Source organism: Crocuta crocuta, unplaced genomic scaffold (genome assembly GCF_008692635.1).
Source record: "Crocuta crocuta isolate KB4526 unplaced genomic scaffold, BGI_CrCroc_1.0 scaffold72, whole genome shotgun sequence".
Lineage (NCBI taxonomy): Eukaryota > Metazoa > Chordata > Mammalia > Carnivora > Hyaenidae > Crocuta > Crocuta crocuta.
The window spans coordinates 1,041,368-1,061,123 of record NW_027529427.1 but is presented as its reverse complement, the minus strand read 5'-3'; the positions used below and the strand labels follow the sequence as shown (position 1 = coordinate 1,061,123).

Below are 19,756 nucleotides of genomic sequence, written 5' to 3'. Positions count from 1 at the left end.
AAAGGGGCTTTTTAAAAACAAAAAAAAAAAAAAAAAAAAAAAGAGAGAGAGATTCAATTATTCACTGTATGCTTAAGTGTGTACTGGGTTCAAATGGCTAACTTTAGTCAGTCCCCCGAGACCCTTGAAAGTGCCTAAGTCCCAGATACTCATCCTCAATCTTAAGGTGCTTCCCTTGCAGCTGGCTTGCACAAGGCCCATGGTGGCAACTAGCAAGTTTCCTTCTGCGAAGTTAACTACAGCTCTTACTCAGGAGCTCGGTGCAAGACAGCTGCTGAGTCAGAAGGGGATGTGTCTGTGGTCCTGCACCAGCCACACTTATCGTTTGGGGCTGGCCATGGAGGAGGTGAGAAGTATCTGTATTCCCACAATGCACAGGGTATAACCACGCACGTTGGACCCTTTTCATTGTTTTTGTCAAGGTTTTCTACCCTCCTCTACCTCTGAATTTTTACACAAAATCATGTAAATATTTCCTGGAATTGATCAACTGTTTCAAAGGTAGCCAGCTTCTAAATGTCCTGTCTCGTTTTTATTTAGGTCTGGTCCAAACATCAACGTCTCCAAATTAGTGGAGCTTTTTTTTTTCTTTAGAGAAGTTTTCTCCCTTGTGAACATGGCTGCCTATGTTATTTGTAATGGCTGACTTGGCCTTTCCTTCTTTTTTTAAAAAAAATTTTTTTTAATGTTTTTTTAAAATTTATTTCTGTGAGAGGGAGAGAGAGACAGCGTGAGCAGGGGAGGGTCAGAGAGAGAGGGAGACACAGAATCTGAAGCAGGCTCCAGGCTTTGAGCTAGCTGTCAGCACAGAGCCCGACACGGGGCTCGAACCCACTAATCGTGAGATCACGACCTGAGCCGAAGTTGGACGCCCAACCGACTGAGCCAACCAGGTGCCCCTCCTTTTTTTTTTTTTTAAGTTTTTATTTATTTATGTTTTGTAATCTTTACACCCAATGTGGGGCTCGAATTCCCAGACTGAGCCAGCCAGGTGCCCCTGGTTTGGCCTTTTCTCCTAGAACTCCATGAAGGATCTTCAAAACAGCTAGAGGTTCAGAAAGCTCTATCTATAGGAGACGTTGGGGGTTACACTCTAGCTGAAAAGAGATCCAGGTATACTTTTCTTAGTGTTGTGTATATATATATATATTAAGCCCACTGCTTTACTTAGATAGCTTATTTAGCAGAACTTCGTGGTGCAGGGACTGATGGAAGTTAAGGGGGTGGCCTAAAGCCCTCCTCCAAAGCCAGGCTTTGGATCCATCAGGTTCATGTCTCCACTTACCTCTCTCATCGCTGCCCCTCCCCACAAAACAACTAGACGTCATCTTACCTTTCATTACTTCATGTTCTTTACAGACCAGACGAGAGCAGATCTCATTGTTGATGATGTACATACGTCGCAAGCTGTCGTAGACCCAGTAACATGGTTGAGGAAAGAGATACCGAAAACCATCGGGAGGGAGAACTCTAGCATGTGGCATTGAGGCCGAGGGTGCCTCTTCAGCTCCAGTACTTCCCACTCTCCCCTGTCTGTTCTCCTCTCTGGATTTCCTTAAGTATTTCGGGCTGATTTTTTTCCCTCCCAGAGGAGTGAAGGGGATGGAATGGCATTAATTACTCTTAGTGCTACAATGCACATTCCACCTGGAGTCAAGCTTAATGCTCCTCTCTACTATTTTTGACATTCAGCGTTGAATCTTTTGCTTCAGCCTTTCTCTGTGGGGGTCATAGGCTGGCTGTGCTGGTATTTCTGTCATGACTACCCTTTCTCCAGCCTTCACTTCACTTGCTTTCTAGCATCTAGTCTTACTAGTCCGTCTGTTTTTGGTATTTACTCCAGACAGACTCCAGGTCCTATCTGGCATGGTCAGGAATAGCTAAGAGGGCCATGTTCACAATTTCTGTGCCATTAAAGACTGAAGTTCTGCAGTGGGTGATCATTGCATCATTACTGACATGAAGCCACTCCCAGGGAAGGTGATTTCTGGGATGCCTTACCTAGTGAAACATAACTGGTGAATGCATTGCTTGACTGGCCGGTGCACAGAGTAGAGTCTCGTGCAAGCAAATTTTTCATCCCGGCAATCTGAAGAAATCCAACACGAAAAACAGGGAGAGGCATAAACCACGGGTTAAAGAGATGGAGGAAGGTACGGAGGTGTGGGGAAAATACAAAGTAGTCTTGACATGGGATCATTGTAAGTTGGGGAATGCCCTTCCTGTTCACCAAAGCAGAACAGTAGGAAACGGGCTAAATTAAAATTTAGGTGCTTTCCTACCTGGACTCAGAAGTAGTTAAAATAATCTCTGAGAGTTCTTCTAGGAAAGTCTTTCTAGGGTTATCCAGGTGGCCATATGAAATATCAAATTGCAATGAAATGCTGCTAACCCCATTCTAGAGAATAAGAGCTCTTAGATGGGTCAGTTTCTGTTTCGGTAGTTTTCAATCCTAGCTGAACCTCAGAATCATAAGTACATTAGAGAAAGCAACTCTGCCCACAACACCTATGGTCATATTGAGGGCTTGCAGTCAGTTGCCAACACACTAACTAGCACACAAAGTCCAAAGGTAGCTCAGGAAGGGACTGTTTTGGGATCATCCAACAGCGGTCCCATCTTTGCCCCATGACCTTGAGGACAGGAGCTCTTTAAAAACAGGAGGGCATGAATGAAGGGCACTAAAAATATTCTCTGAGAAAAATTGGAAGTGAACTAGAAGGTATAGCAAGTACCCTTCAAGGAACAAGGCGGTAAGGAATCCCCAAGAAGAAAGCTGAAGAAAAAGATATGCCAACGGCAATCATACCTGCTGTGGTATTTTTATCATTGGCCGGAGCTGGAAGGCAGAAATTTCATTCAGTTATTACCAGTTCTAGAAGTTACTACCTCCGTAACTGTCATGTCACTTGGGGCCCATATGGGGCACCCATAAGTAAAAAAATGAGTTGATAATGCTATCTTCTAAAAGAAAACCCACAGAGGACTGTTTGATCCACACAACTGAACAGATTTAGAAGTTAGGATGGGAAATCTGATTTTGCCTTTCTCCTTTCTCTTCTAGAATTGAAAATTCAATTGCATTCTGAGTAGCTTCATGTTGTTGACAAGGGGGAAATTTAGTATGGACAGAAGCCATATGCCCGGAAGAGCTTCATCCTGGAGCTAAGGAGAAGAAAGACTGTTATCCCGTAGAAGCTCTTGGTCATCAAGGAAAATTTCTGCTCTATAAATCAGATACATCATCATAGGTTCTTAGATGAAAGTGTTATTCAGCCAAGAATAGCAAAAATCTCAGCCATGGCTTGACCTCTGGTCAAGTTAAATATGGGCTTAGCTTGTAGAATGATTAATAAATCAAGGAGTAAGGAGGGACTAGTCTTGAGGGAATATACTAACCATGGGAGTGACGTGTACCAGTGCCATTGGGGGAGTTGTTTAAAGACAGGATATTATAGGAAGTATGCTGGGGGACTTAATCTATCCCCTGGTTGGCGATTGCAGGCTTCTATGCTGAGAATTCTCAAAGTGCTGCTTCTAGCCCAGATCTCTTCTAAGCTCCAGACCTGTAAATCTACCTGCCACTTTAGGGAAGAGGTTGCGGATTTCTCAAAGGTCCTTCAAATCCAGTACATCTTAAGCTGTCTTATCTTTTACCAATTCAGATTGTTCCTCAGTGAATGGTACCACCAGCTACCCAACCGGAAACTGGACATCATCTCAGCCTCTCACTTAACAGTTCACACCTAATTCTCACTACCCCTACCTCAGTTCATGCCATCATCTTTTACTGGGACTACTGCAGTAGCATTCTGGCGGGGTTTCTAATTCACAAATCTGATCAGAATCTTTCTTTGTATAAACTATTCTCGGATTGGTTTTTATTTCCATCCTGACCCATTGTGCACAGTGTTTTCCTTACGCCAAAGGTTTTTCCTTGTTTACTTGATTCACTTCTACTGGTCTTTCAAGAAGCAACTTAGTCAATTGCTTGGAAGCCTTTCCTAACCCCAAGCACTGAATATACCGAAGGACTCTTTTTGAGTTTTCCATAGTTCCTTTTGCTCGTCATGATTATGGCATTTTGTGAAACCGAATAAAGTTAAAGTTTGCCATTTGTTTATCTTGTATATTAGACAAAAAATATCTTGTAGGAGGATATCAGTTTTGTTCACCTTTGTGTTTCCCGGTTTATATTCCTATAAACCCAGGAGAGGGTTCTCAGTAACCATTTCTTTAAAATAATCTAGTCTGTCTCCTTTTCTCACATCCTACCCCTTGCTCCTTGTAGATTTCACCCTAATCATTTAAAAAACTGAGTTTCTCCGGGGCACCTGGGTGGCTCAGTCAGTTGAACATCAGATTTTAGCTCAAGTCATGATCTCACAGTTTGTGGACTGTGAACCCTGTGTCGGTCTCTATGCTGACAGCCCAGAGCCTGGAGCCTGTCTTCGGATACTGTGTCTCCCTCTCTCTCTGACCCTCTCCTGCTCACGCTGTCTCTCTCTCTCAAAAATAAATAAAACATTTTAAAAAATGTTTTAAAAAAAAAAAACAAACTCAGTTTCTCCAATGCGCCCAGCCCTATTTTGTGTTCACACCTTTGAGCATACTGTCCCCTCTTTGACTGCCTGGCTGGCTCCAATCATTCTTTCAAGAATCGGTTCAACCATTACTTCTAGAAAGTTTCCTTTTATCTTCCCAAACATTGATTTGTGTATATATTTATCTTGTCTTTAGCCATCCGGTCTTAGAAACTTTGAGGGAAAGATCTCACATTGGTATTTTGTAGGTCAGACCCCCTAGTACAGTCCTTGCCTGTGAGAGGATCAAAAATGTCACTCATTTAAATTGAATTGTTGGGGGGCACCTGGGTGGCTCAGTCAGTTGAACATCAGATTTCAGCTCAGGTCATGATCTCACATTTCGTGGATTTGAGCCCTGTGTCAGTCTCTATGCGGACAGCTAGCTCAGAGCCTGGAGCCTGTTTCAGATTCTGTGTCTCCCTCTCTCTCTGACCCTCCCCTGCTCATGCTGTCTCTCTCTCAGAAAGAAAGAAAACCTTAAAAAAATTAAATTGAACTGTTGGAAGAATTTTCACAAACTGTAGTGGTAGCTATTTAGGAACCTTCACCAACTGTACCGCCTTCCGTAATGGGCTCTGGGGAAAGCCCAGAAAGGCCCCAGTGGCCCTGGGATCCCAGATCTGAACTCACCCAGGTCATCTGTGGAAGGCTCGATATCGGCCAGAACTGAAAAGGCACAAAACAGCAGGTGTGAGGAGGGCTGTGAATTGGCAAGGGGGAAGGCAGAGTGGAAAAAATGGACGTATCAGGGCAAAGTCAAGGCTACGGCCGGGTTTGTGTATTATATCCAAGGGAGTAGAGTTCATTGAGGTAATCGTGAACATTTTTTTGGAGAATATGTGGCCTACTGACATTAGTACACATGCCTTATTTTAGCTAAGAATCCACTTTGTTTCATCTTTTTCAGAGAACCAGTGGGACTGTTTTTCCTTTTATCCCACTTGTCACTGAATAAAACACCCGCAATCCTTCTGTCCCTTTCTCCGGGATAAAAATATCGGATTTTATATTTAATTGCAAATGCTGCAATAAATGTTGTGAATATTAACAAGAATCATGCCATTTTAAAAGATCTGTAGTACAACTTACCTGTTTCGTCCGTAGAGGGCTCGTTCACCAGATCTGCAAAGATACAGCACAGGGAATAAAATGTGCAGGCAGGAAAAGTGGCAAAGGGAAAGAGGGTAAAGGGATGATCGAAAAGGAGGCAAGAAGGATCGAAGTGAAAGGGTGTGACCTCTTGGGCCGATGTGAGGGACTCTCAGAGACGGAGGCGGGAGAGAAAAGCTTGGGCAGGTTCACAGCCTCCGTGGTGCCTAAGGCAGACACTAGGGTCTGCCCGAGCCCAGGGTGCCCACTCACCTCTTGTAACTTTCGTTTCTCTCCGCACAGACATCGCCCTCAGTCCCTCTAGCCCCAGTGTGAAAGCAAAGAAATACAAAGGGTCGCTTACTAGGATCTTCTGTGAATGCTTCTGGAGTCACATCATCTGAATACACAAACATCAGAAAACTCTTTTTACTTTATTTGTTTTGAGAGGGAGAGAATCCCAAGCAGGGTCTGTGCTGTCAGCGCTGAGCCCGAGGTGGGGATTCAACTCACGATGTGCAAGATTACGACCTGAGCCAAAATCAAGAGTCGGACGCTAACTGACTGAGCCACCTGGCTGCCCCCAGAGAACATTTTATGGGCATTCCCCCTCCCCTCCCATCCTTGCACTCCCAGTAAGAGAAACTGTCCAGCACGACTGCTAACACGTAGCGAGTATCCCAAGGTTGTTTTTCTTCATTTGCTTCCCAGCCCAAGTCCTTTCCCCACAATCCAAACAAATGTCACGCTTGGCCACTTCCATGAATATCCCCATACAGTCATAGCTAGAATATCCTTTCCCCTTTGTGTGCTTTACTCTATATGCCCATCAGATAATCCTCCGCAGGCACCCCCTTTCTCATGGATACTTAGATTAAGCATAGGAAGGAAGAGTAGCATCATTTTATTGTCCTACCAGATAATAAGCCTAGAGTTAATTTGGGTTTACCATGTGCCAGTCACTATTTAAATCAGGTTTTACAGATGAGAAAATTGAGCACCAGACAAATAATTTACCCAAGATCATATAGCTTGTCGTGAGGACGAGGGGTTGACGACCTACTTGCAATACTTACTTGAAATAAAAATTGTCTTTTACCAAAGACACTGATTATGATCATTACAATTTTGAGGTAATTGGATCAGTTTGCTGGTATGTTTACATAAAGCGTGTCCACAAAAGGTGATGTTGATGATTTTCTGATGCTCAGTGAGAAGTGAGGTGAAGAGAGGGGAGGGGAAACACCAATGGTGGCAGAGAGTACCTTGCAGTTGAACACTGGGAAAGTAAAGCCAGGAGGAGAAATAAAAATAAGCGGTTCAGGTCCTAAGGTGGAATCTATTAGGACAAATTAAGAAAACTGTATTGAAACTACAAATAACAGCGCTATCTAAAACAAGTTGTTTCTGCTTTAAAAGGCAAAATAGGGGCACCTGTCTGGCTCAGTCGGTTAAGTTCAGATTCTTGATTTCAGCTCAGGTCGTGGTCTGAGATGGGTTGTGGGATAGAGTCCCGTATCTGGCTCTGTGCTCGGCTGAGCATGGAGCCTGCTCCTTGGGATTCTCTCCTCCCTCTGCACCTCCCCTACTCGTATTTTCTCTCTCTCTCAAAATAAATAAGCTTAAAAAAATAAATGAAAAATATTTTTAAAAAATTTTAATGAGAGAGAGGTGGGGGTGGGGAGGGGCAGAGAGAGAGGGAGACACGGAATCCAAAGCAGGGTCCAGGCTCTGAGCTGTCAGCACAGGGCCTGATGTGGGGCTCGAACACAAGTCTTTGAACTGGGAGAGCATGAGCCGAAGTTGGCCATTTAATCAAAAAAATTTTTTAGATGTTAATACTGCTTTTGTTATTTTTTTTCTTAAATGTTTACTTAGTGTGAGAGAAAGAGTGTGTGAGCAGGGGAGGGGCAGAAAGAAGGAGAGAGAGAGAGACTCCCAAGCAGGCTCTGCACTGCCAAGCACAGCTCAACAGGGGCCTGAACTCACGGAATGTGAGATCATGGCCTGAGACGAAATCAAGCGTTGGATGCTTCATAGAGTAAGCCACTCAGGTGCCCTGGCATCCAAATATTTAGTAAATATCCCATCTAGAATTATCTTTCATTATAGATGGCTTGTTGTATAATCCATTTTGCCCACCAGGGGTCAGCAAATTCACATAGTTTCCTTTGACTTTTTTGCCTTAAACTTCAGTGTCTAAATGTCAGGTTAAATCTGGAGAGAATAACATTTTTGTAAAGCATGTCAGAGCTATTGATTGTTGTGGTAGAGGGTAAAGAAAAATAAAATATTTTGAAGCAATTTATTTTGAGAGGGAGAAAGAGCCCTAGTAGAGGGTGAGGGGAGGGGGGGCAAGAGGTAAGAGAGAGAGACAGAGACAGAGAAAGAGAATCCCAAGCAGGTTCCACACTCAGCTCAGCACAGAACCAGATGGTGGGAGACTCAATCATATGAACAATGANTCATGACCTGAGCTGAAGCCGGACGTTTAACCGACTGAGCCACTCAGAGCCCCAGGGATTTTTATCTTTAACATGATAACAGGAACATTAGCTTTCTTATTTCAGAACATATTTTGGTAAAAGAAATCCAAGTCTGTTCCAATCCCCCAGCACGTTTGAAACACCACTAACCCGAGTCATTGCAAAAACCATGAGGGGACTGGACTGTGTTCAGGACACAGTGCCAGCCCGCCAGTTCACTTCCTCTCTTGCTGCATTCCAGTCCAGCCACTCACAGAGATGGAAGCCAACCAGTGGGAGAGCAGAGGGCTTGAAAGTGTGTCATTGCTGTCACCTCATAATTTCTGGATAGAGTGCTGTTTGTCCGTGTAGCCTCAGATCACCCGCCTCATCCATGAGCTACAGTGTGCAAATGTTTCTTTAGAGTTCATGAGTGTTCTCTGAAAAGAAACCTTAAGTAGGTCTTTTTAGCAGGTCTTTTATTTCTGGTGAAAAGCATCACAAGCATCTAGAAAAGGACTGGATCTTAATGAGCCCAGAGAAATGAAGTCAGAATTGTTTTGCTGACGCTGAACCCTGTTGTAGGTTTGGCAACTGAGGGACCCAAAGCAGTGAAAGGGAAAAGGTCATGTTTCTCTGTTTTTGTCCTCTGTACCAGGGTGCACAGGAAGAAACTGTACACATAGAAAATTGAAACAAAAGTAGTAAGAGACCGCTTTATTCTTGTCATGTATCTGCAAAGTACTCCACTTTTATTTGAGTTGATGCTAATTCATTACAAAATGCCAGTTGTGATCTGCTAATTTGACTTGCTGACCCATTAATGGGTTCTCAAGGGTTGGAGACAGTTAGAGATAAACTGTAATTATGCTGAATGTCTGGAGGCAGAGTGGAGATGTTAATTGGAGTTTCCCTCACCAGCTGAAGGAAGTGGCCCTTTGGAAGACCAAACTTGGGTTCTGTCCCATGAATGGGACAGCGCCAGAATTTCACTGGCATACTGAGATGGCTTCTTATCCTGTCTGCATGCTAGCTTCTCCGTTGTTACATGGATAGAAAATGCTCTCTGTTAGCAGTGTTTTCTGAGAAAAATAAGATATATATATAAATAAGATATATATGAGATATATGAGAAATAAGATATATATATAAATAAGATACATATATATAAATAAGATATATATATAAATAAGATATATATATAAATAAGATATATATATCTCATATATATATATATGAGAGTAGAAACGAGAGATAGGCATGGAGGCGGTTTTTGGGAAGGTATTTCAGTTGTCAAAAAAATAAGTTTTTTGAGAGGATATTAGGATTTTGAAAACTGATGAGTTAGATTCTATTTCCTATAATTTGGCGATGAGTCTCTCTCTTATATTACAGATTCTTTACCTGGGACCATTCATCTGTATTATACTGATAAGAACCCCAGCAGATGGGTGGGTGCCTGGCTGGCTCAGTCAGAAGACCATGTGACTCTTGATCTCAGGATCGTGAGTTTGAGCCCCACATTGTGGGTATGGATTACTTAAATAAATATTTTTTAAAAAGAGCCCAGATTCAAGGGTTTACATACCTCCTCGTTGACCACTGACTCCTAGTGGTGTCCAGTCTGTGTCAGAGGAAAGAGAAAAGGGATAAATGACTCCAGCCCTACACCCCATAAAGCTTTTATAAGATGAACTAGAAAATGATGGGAAAATAATTCACTTGATTTTTCTGCATTGGATTTCTATAGAGTGCAATACAAAATCAAGGGCACCTAGCCGGCCCTGTCAGTAGAGCATGTGACTCTTGATCTCAAGGTCGTGAATTCAAGCCCCACATTAGGCGTGGAGCCCATTTAAAACAAAAATTAAAAACTTCAAAATTATTCAGACCATTAGTGCTGACATGGAAACACTCAAGAAGAAAAATAAGTTCCTGGGAATAAATGGGGTCCCATTGGGCAGATGGGGCTAGCCGCCTTTCTAGTGTATCCAGTCCTATCCCCACAGCCATCGTACTGAACAATCTCAAAAATGATTTTCTCACAGTCTATACCTGACAGAATGAGAAAATAAAATAGAGTAGGATTTCTTCAAAGTCTGAAGATTCACTTTCCGTGGCCAATCTTCCAGCTCAATGACTTTTCTTGACTGTGTAGTTTGGCACATGTTTCGTTGTGTGCGTGTGAATATACTTGTGTTCTGCAGGAGCTCATGCTGGTTAGGTGGGAGCATATATATTCCCACGGTTTCCCTTAATGAATTGAATTTGGTCCAGTTTCTTATTAGCCATCTCTGTGTGTCTGTGTACACACTTGTGTGTCTATTTCTTTCTCCTTTGGTGTTTGTTTACTTGTGCACTTATGTGTGTGACCCTCTCGTGGTTAATACGAATTTGTGTGTGTGTTTCATGTTCGAAACTCTCAAGAAACTTCTTCCCAAGTCTGAGATCATCTCTGATCTCATCCCAGCCCTTTCTTCTCAGATACAAATCCATTCTTTTCTTTGTTTTAACATTTTTTCATAGCCAGTTTTTCTATTGTTGAGAGAGAGAAAAGCATGAGTTGGGGAGAGACAGAGAGACACGGAGAGGGAGAGAATCCCAAGTGGGGGAGAGACAGAGAGGGAGAGAGAGAGAATCCCAAGCAGGTCCCACATTGTCAGCCCAGAACCCGACATAGAGCTAGAACCCACAGACCACAAGATCATGACCCGAGCCAGTCAGACGCTCAGCCTCAGCCGACTGAGCCACTCTGGCGCCCCTTTTCTTTTCTTTAATGGCTGTTCTAGGACTCAGTAGCCGCACACCTCTGCCGTGGTTCCTTCAACCTCCCCCGTCCAGCCCGCTCACCTCCACCTCCACACACACGTATAGTTGAGGAACTGGCATTGTTGGAAGGAAAGAATAAAGGTAGGGACTCACCAGAGGGGATGAGGAGCGCAGTGACACACAGAAGTACCTTGGGTCCCAAGAGCAGCATATCTTAACAAGGGTGTCGGGAGAGTAGAGGTTGTCAAGTTCAAGGACACATCAGCATTTTGGCTTCAGGCAAGGGTACCTGCAGGGCCCCTGTCTCTTTGTCTTCCCAGGGTTTTTCCTGACTCCCCCATGTGACTCAAGCCCCGTCTCTCTTTTCTCTCATCCAACATTTATTTCTCCTTCAAATTCTATTCTTTGATCACTCACCATTATTCTAATTCTCATTACTTTTTTCTGCCAAGTCAGAGGAAACTTTATGTTCTCACTGATCTATGTTTGCCCCTCCTCTGTGGCCTCGTTCACCCTCCCCCCGTGGCTAATCTTCCTTTTTGATACCTGTGGCTTTTTCAGATCATCTGCTTAGGTTGGTGTCTCCTCTTGAGTCCCATGGATAATTGGGATATTCACTCAATTCTAAGTCAGTGGCATTTCCCATGGCCCCCTCCAGCCTTTCAGTTTCAACAAGCAAACACACACACACACACACACACACACACACACACACACACGCTCCCTCTGTCTGTTTAGGGTTTCATACGATCAAACAACTCACTGTGTACTTTTCCTCCGCTCTTTCCACCGAGTCCTTTGGCTGCTGAGTGTGTCTCTCTCCTTCTCGCGCTATTCCTACTTTGGCCGGAGAATAAGATGAACAGGGCCACTCCCTGGGAAGGACTTCAAATTTGGCCTACTCTGAAACAATGAGATGAGGGAGAGCGAGGGGGAGAGAGAGAGAGAGAGAGAGAGACAGGCTAGAGGAGCATGATGGGGCTGGACTGAGAAGGGGGCTGGGGATTTGCAGTCACTCACACCCTCATTCCAAAGGTTATGACCACACCAGTGAGTGATATGCCATTCCCTAGGAGGCCTGGCCCCTGCTCCTGTGCCTTTCTTCCATGAGCTTCTTTTCTCTCTTGCAGTCTGGCCCCAGGCCCCAGCCTCTACCCCAACTACTTTTCCTTAGGTTTCTTCTTACCTAAATAGCTCCAGCCCGTCCTTGCACAGTCTGCCCCTTCTCTGGCCATCTTCCATGTTTGAATTATTCTTCCACCCTCCCCTCTCCCCTTTTTTGCCATTCATCACTTCAACACTGACAAATTACTTTATATCCCTGTATTTCTCTTTTTCTTTGCCTCTTTCTTGACACATGGATTCAAAAATGTGCTTCCACTCCTGCGCCCCCCCCCCCAATTCTATTTATTCCATATTCAAACAGATAGATACTGCATAAGGTTTGGTCCAAGGGGAGGGTTGGCTGTTTCAGGGTTAGGAAACGTTGAACAACACACTACTCTCTGAATCCTTTTGAAATGTAAGGGAGCTCTGTGAGAGGACATGGTAGCCTTCTTTTGTCTTTTGTCTTTGTTTAAGCTTATGCTGAGTATCTTGGTTTCTGGAATCTTATGGACAAAATGCTGTCAGAGCCCAAAGGAAATTGGGAGCCAAGTTCATTCTGCTGGCCTTATTTTCCAACAGTACTTTTCACCACTTCATGTAATATATAGATACCCTTCTCTGATCCAGGAGCTTTAAAGACTTTGTCTTTGGGGTGCCTGGGTGGCTCAGTCAGTTGAGCGTCTGACTTTTGTTTCAGCTAAGGTCATGCTCTCACAGTTTGTGAGTTCAAGCCCCAGGTTGGGCTCTGCGCGGATGGTGTGGAGCCTGCTTGGAATTCTCTTTCCATCTCTGCCCCTCTCACTCTCTGCCTCTCTCTCAAAAATAAATTATATATAAAAAAAGTCTGTTATTTGCTCTTATTTATAGAAACCTAGTGGTTAGACTGGTAAAAAAAAAAATATCTCCACTTTGGAGGGAACAAATTTGAGTTTCAGAAACTCAAATCTGAGGAATCATTGACCTTGTATGCATTTTAAAGTGTCCAAGTTTCAAGGTATCCTTTAGGTCATCAGGAGATAAACAATATATAGAGAGAGCAAAGGAGCTAAATTAGAGGAGAGTATAGGTAGACAGAAAGCAGATTGTGTTACTAGAGTACAGACTAGAAAAGGAAAAAGTAAGAAAGAGGAGGGAGAGAGGAGAGAGCATAGGAGGGAAGGAGGAAGGAAGGAAATTCGTTATTTGGGAGGAAGGGAGAGCAATGGACCTAATCAGAAATAAGGAAATGACACCTTTGGCCCCTCCAAAGGATGGAGGAGTCCCATCTCTGAGATACATGGGTTCTGGTCAGTGTCTATAACAAATCTGAGTATAAACCCCAGCTCTTCCTGACCTGCCTCGCCGAGAACTTGCTCTTCACCCATCTACTGTGCAGTGAGAATGCAGAGGCTGGAAAACAGATGTGATTCTGGTCCGGTGAGAGCCGGGTGGGGGAAAGAAAAGGCAGGGAAGTGGGGGTGGGGATCAAAACAAAAAAAGCAGATGCAAAGCAGAGCTAAGGCAGGACCAATAATAGAGAGCTTAGAGCAACAATCATGTTTTCCATGAAGCTCAGACAGATGGACAAACTGAACTCAGGCCAGTCATTTGGCAGGGAGAGCAATGACCTCAATGTGCTGGCCCAGCTAGAGACCATGGCAGAGAAGAGCCTCCCCAGGCAGCGGGAGGGGGTGCTCTCCTGGGGTCAGTCGGTCGTAGGAGGGAGTCCGAAGTTAGGGCAGTGAAAATGGAACAGAATGTCCAGAGCAAGGCAGAGGGAGAAGACAGGCAGGGAGCAGCAGCTTAGAAGGAAAGGAGAGGGAGCTCGGGAGCAATGGTGTGAGAGAAGGAGCCGCCATCTATGTGCACCGTGCTTAACAGCTTCCAAGAACACGACTGTTTTGCAGCTCTGGTGGCCCTGTCCTTCCAGCATCATTCCCCGTTTGTTTTCAGAGCCCAGGTTGGGAGAACCTCCGATTTCTCTTTCCCCAAGGTGATTTTTGGTCAGCCTCTGTTCTATTACACTCTCAGTTTATCATCGAATTACAGGGAACTACAAGCAGCACCCGTGGTCAGAAATGAGCAACTGCCCCCACCCCCAACCCTGAGCCGGGAGCCTCTGATTTTCTGAGGTTCCCACTGCCTCAGGGGAGGGACTCCCCACTCCCATCCAGCCCAGGCCGATCTGTGGACTGAGAGCACATTCTCCAGCCAACGGGAAAGTCCTCCATGGAATGGACTGGCAGGTGCAGAAGCCACTGAATGCAGGCTAGCTAATCTTTTGAGTCACATAGGAAAATTTTAGTTTTCAGAAAGGCTCTGCAGTCAATGGCTGATGGGGAAAGTACAAAGAAAGAGAAGGGAGGCAGACAGGCGAAATGGCGCGCTGGTTCTATTCATCTGTTTATTGGCCTGTAAAGAATACACCCATTAGCTGAAGGCCTCTGGGCAAATGTACAGAAAAGTTATTACTACGGTCCAATCCAACTAAATTAAATCCAGGGCAAAAATGCAAAAAAAAAAAAAAAANAATGAAATCCCATAAAAGGAAAGCGAGAAGAGAGGAGGGTTATGCGAGGTGGGGAGGGAGAAAAAAGGAGGCAGAGAGCAGTATGTGCGGAGGAATGAAGCAATAACCTAGTAACAGCCCAACTTAAAAGATGGATTCAGTACATGAGTTAGAAGCTGGCAAACCTGCGTCCTCAGACAACTTCCCGCTTCTTAATAACCCATACTTGCTGTAATTCTTCATGTCTCTGCACTTTCTGTTCCTTTCTTTCTGAACTATCCCCTCCCAATTCCAGTAAATAAATGCTCATGTATACATCAAAGCCCAGGTTAGATTCTGCCTCTTCCCAGAAACCTTTTCTGGTTTCCTCTGCTTCTGAATAATTTTTTTTTTTTTTTAAGTAAGCTCTGCATCCAACGTGGGGCTTTAACTCCTGACCCTGAGATGAAGAGTTGGATGCTCTACAGACTGAGCCAGCCAGGTACCCCTTCCTTCCGAAGAGCTTCTCATTCTCTCTACTGAGCTACATTTTTATTTACTTCTATAATCATGTCACCAGCTCTATTCTTTCTTTTGCATGTCTGTATTTTCAATTAGACCGGGAGTTCCTTGATTGCAGAGGTGAAGTCTTACTCATCTCTGGCTGATAGAGAGATTAGCATGTAAGAAGTCAAAATTTGGGGGCACCTGGGTGGCTCCGTNCCTCCTATACGTGCAAACATATGATATTTGTCCTTCTCTGCCTGACTTATTTCTTGAATTGTACACCCACACGCTCGTGACCATGAAAATGTGAAATGACGTAAAATGCTTGATCCAGGTTCAGGAGTCTGTTAAGGTTCCTGAAACCCACAACAACAGCAAAAATGTAACTAACTGTTAGAAGTGGCTATAGAGGAACAAAAGAAGACAAATATGAGAAATTCATTAGTGGGCAGGAAATCTCCTTCTTCCCATTCTACCCGTCAGAAAACAAACAAAACAGGGGCACCTGGGTGGCTCAGTCAGTTAAGCATCTGACTCTTGATTTTGGCTCAAGTTATAATCACATCTGAGCCCCATGTTGGGATCTGCTCTATGGAGCCTGCTTGGACTTCTCTCACCCTCTCTCTCTTTCTGCTCCTTCCCCCATCCCCCCTCTCAAATAAATAAACATTAAAAAATAAAAAGTTGAAAGTCAGGACTATGCAAATATGGGCAGAAAACCAGGAAAGTTCAATGTATGTAATTAATAGCTAATACAATTAAGTTTGGTAGATTTATATGATATACATGATATATGATAATGGATAATGTGTGCTAGGCATCCTATATGATGGCCTGAGTGATGATTTCCACCTCCTATTCTTTTTTACCCCCTTGAGTGTGGGCTGGCTGTAGGGACCAGTAGCAAGTAGAATGCAGCAAAGGCTCTCTGGTATCTTCCAGATGAGATTACTAAGACCCTGGCTTCTAGCATTAGTGCTTCCTTTTGATCTCTTGCTCTCTTACTTGCTCTGAACAAAGCCAGCCGCCATGCTGTGAGCTACTCTATAGAGATGCTCTTGTGAAAGAAGGGATGGCTCTAGCCAACAGTTAGCAACCTCCGAACTGTAAGAGCCATAGAAATGGACTTGGAAGTAGAACTTCCCTCAATTGGACCTTGAGAACATGGCAGCTCCAGCCAACACCTTGACTATGGCCTTGTGAGACCCTGAGCCAGAGGTATGCAACTGAGCTCTTCTTGTATTCCTCACCAACATAAGCTTTGGGAAAATAAATGTTTGCTGTTTTAAGCTACTAAACAAATAACTAATACGTCCTGTACTACAATACACAACTATTTTATCTAATATATAAATATAACATTTGTATATTTCTAAATGTATATAATAATGTATTATAATGATGATACGGTTATATGAAAGACTAAATTAGCTATTAGTATGCATTCGCTAGTTTTTCAATATTTTTTAAAATGTTTATTTCTGAGAAAGAGAGAGACAGAGCCTGAGCAGGGAGGGGCAGAGAGAGACAGAGACTGAATGTGAAGCAGGGTCCAGGTTCCAAGCTGTTAGCACAGAGCCCAACACAGGGCTGAACTCACAAACCACAAGATCATGACCTGAAGTTGGACACTGACTGAGACTAACCAACTGAGCCACGCAGGCACCCCTGCATTAGCTATTATTATGTACTAGTTAGTAGTAATGGCTTATGTTTATGGAACATTTACCATATGCTAGGTGATGTGCTAAAAAGTGTGATTATACTTCTTTTGAAATTAACATATTTATAAGAAAGTATGGGGACAGAAGAGAAGGGAGAGACACAGTAAGAAGGAAAAAAGGGAGAAACAGGATGCAAGAGAGAGAACTCATGTGGAAACCACAGAATTATCCTTTAATATTCACTACTAACTTGCATAAATTAGTACTATAATTTACTTGAAATGTAGACCATAAAAAACAAATTAAACAATTGGAGGTGGCTGGCTTAGTCAGTAGCGCACTTGACTCTTGATCTCAGGGTTGTGGGTTTGAGCCCCATGCTGGGTAGGGAAATTACTTAAAAATAAAATCTTAAGGGGCACCTGGGTGGCTCAGTCGGTTCAGTGTCTGATTCTCAATTTTGGCTCCGGTCATGATCTCATGGTTCATAAACCATCCAGCCCCATGTCCTGCAGGTAGTGCAGAGTCTGTTTGGGATTCCTTCACTTCGCCCCTTCCCCTGCCCCCACCTCTCTATCTCTCTCTCTCTGTCTCAAAATAAATTTAAAAACTTTTTAAAAAGTTTAAAAATTTATTTAAAAAAATAAAATGTATTTATTCATTTAGCAAACATGGAGAACTTTCTATACTCCCGCCATTCTGTTATAGACATTTGAAATATGCTAGAAATAACATGGACAGTATTTTGCTATTACATTGCTTACATTTTTATTTTTTTATTTTATGTTTTATTTATTTCTGAGAGAGAGAGAGGGAGAGAGAGAGAGAGAGACAGCATGAGCAGGGGAGGGTCAGAGAGAGAGGGAGACACAGAATCCGAAGCAGGTTCCAGGCTCTGAGCTAGCTGTCAGCACAGAACCCAACGTGGGGCTCGAACCCACAAACCGTGAGATCATGACCTGAGCCAAAGTCGGACGCTTAACCGACTGAGCCACCCAGGTGCCCCACGTTGCTTACATTTTTAAAGGAAAGTTATGGAAGTTCCTTCATTGTGGATAGACTTCTTTAGTGACCTAGTTAATCTATTTCTAAAAACAAAATGATGGTTTGGATGGCCATTAATATTGGAACTGATTCTCCTCTCAGGGAAATTAGAATGTGCTTATGGTTGTTCCGTGGGGTCAGCCATACCTTTTTTGAAACTGTAACTTTTACGTAGGCTCTACACCCAATATGGGGCTTGAATTCACAACCCTGAGATCAAGAGTCACAGGCTCTACCAACTGAGCCAGCAAGGTGCCCTGCAGCTCTTCTGGAATAAGAGGGAAGGAGGCTCTGTGAGCCATCCTTAAGATGGTGATAGGCAGGAGTTCATTGCTGCTCTTTCAAACACTGCATACTGATTGGTTTTCACAGACCATTCATAGCTTTCCACGTGAAGATCCTTCTCCCCAGTTCCTTTAGTAGTATTGTCTAACAAACCATGCCAAAACCTAGTGATTGAAAGCAACAACTTATTCTTTCCCCTGAGTTTGTATGTTGATCAGGCTGTAAGTCTGCTTTACATGGTGTTGGCCAGGAAGATTCAGAATGGCCTCAGTCCAATGGCCATCTGGTGCTAGCTGCCCACAGGAATCTGTGATGGGTTGTGGGCATCAGTTCTCTTCCTTGTAGTGTCTACGCCTGACTTGTTTGGGTTTCAAAAGCACAGGCATGTGTGAGACGGAGCATTCCAGGAAACAAAGAAGTGGAGCGCTCTTAAGGGTTAGCCTGGGAAATTACTCCGTATCCCTCTCCTACGTTCTGTCAGTCAAAATAGATCTACAGGGTCAGTTCCAGTTTTAGGGAAGGAGCAACAGATTCCACCTCTTCATGGGAAGATTGGCAAACAGTGTGTAGCCATATCTAATCTACCACTAGTACGTCTAATCTCTGAGGTTAAAGTGAGTCTTGTCAACAGCCCAGGTTAAGTGCCAGGCAGGGAACATTTGTATTTTGCTCTTTCCTGGAAACGTAATTCCCTTGTCCTCACAACACCACAGAAGGCTATCCCCCAAGGTCCTCTTTGATGCTCAGTATTATCTCGATGAACGTTACTCTCATTTTTTTGTTTTCTTACCATTAGGCACAACTGGCCAGTCCGCTCTGTTGAGCTATTCTCTTCCCTTGGCATCTACGACACCACATCTTTCTTTTTCTCTGCTCCATCCAATGTGTTTTACACTTCTTTTTCTTCTGTTCACTGGGAGTTTTCGGGGTGTTTGCCCTGGCCATTGTCTTACTATATTTAATCCCTCACGAGTCACATTTGCTCCTATATCTTTATTTTCCATCCTTTGGCTTATGTTCCCAGATCCACACCTGAGTCTAATCTACTTCCGTCTCCTGAGCTCTACATCTCTGTTGGGACGTCCCACAGCCACCCTGAGTCAGTCAGGCTTTAATGGAATCATTTAAACAGCAAGAGAAAAAGCTGGGGAACAGACTGTAGACTGAGCTTTTAGGAGTGACTACCATGAGACTCCATTGCTCCGCCTGCCATCCGAAGGCCTCCTTCCAAACTGACATGTCACCACTCAGGCTCTAGAATCACACAGGTGGGGCTACACTCCACACCCTCACCCCCTGCCTCTCTCCTCACTCCACCCAGTTTTGACATCAACAGGTCTTAGGCCAGTGCTCATGGTTGCTCGAACTTGAATAACATTCAAACTCCAGCTGCGGAAGAGTCTAGGGTATGTAGCTTTTAGTGTCCTACCTCTAATGCAAGAAGGCGTGCAAGAAGGAGGTTTGAATAAATGTTGAGTGAGCTGAATTATGACCATCATGTCTAAAATGGTGCCATCTTCTTCCCTGCGAGGTCCCCACAACCATCCCACCTGACTGCCCAGCTACTGAATTGAAATATGGTGAGTCATGCTCAGACTCCCTCATTCCTTTTCCCATCATCCTGGCTCCTCCCTACCCACCCTTTGTAGTCAAAATCCTGTTGATCTTCCTTGATCTTTCCAATCCACCCAGTCTGTCCATTATTTCCATCACCAGTTCAGTTCAGCCCAGCTGTTACTCTCAGTTACAGTGTCCTCCCCCACGCCCCCACCG

General features: G+C 43.9%; 1 protein-coding gene across 5 annotated transcripts in view; it reads right to left on the bottom strand.

The window, feature by feature from the left end:
- MFAP5 (microfibril associated protein 5) overlaps window positions 1-19,756 on the bottom strand; it is a 49,830-nt gene that overhangs the window by 1,082 nt on the left and 28,992 nt on the right. For 3 of the 5 annotated variants that reach the window (XM_077758963.1, XM_077758962.1, XM_077758964.1), the window contains 9 exons: window positions 11,673-11,812; window positions 11,063-11,122; window positions 9,729-9,764; window positions 6,040-6,075; window positions 5,676-5,708; window positions 5,217-5,252; window positions 2,810-2,839; window positions 2,002-2,089; window positions 1,334-1,407 (listed from right to left, as the gene is read on the bottom strand). In XM_077758963.1, coding sequence (XP_077615089.1) covers window positions 1,334-1,407; window positions 2,002-2,089; window positions 2,810-2,839; window positions 5,217-5,252; window positions 5,676-5,708; window positions 6,040-6,075; window positions 9,729-9,764; window positions 11,063-11,120 — 391 coding nt within the window. In that variant the 5' untranslated portion in view covers window positions 11,121-11,122; window positions 11,673-11,812. The remainder of the gene's footprint in view (window positions 1-1,333; window positions 1,408-2,001; window positions 2,090-2,809; window positions 2,840-5,216; window positions 5,253-5,675; window positions 5,709-6,039; window positions 6,076-9,728; window positions 9,765-11,062; window positions 11,123-11,672; window positions 11,813-19,756) is intronic. The other 2 variants (XM_077758965.1, XM_077758967.1) reach the window with 2 other exon arrangements.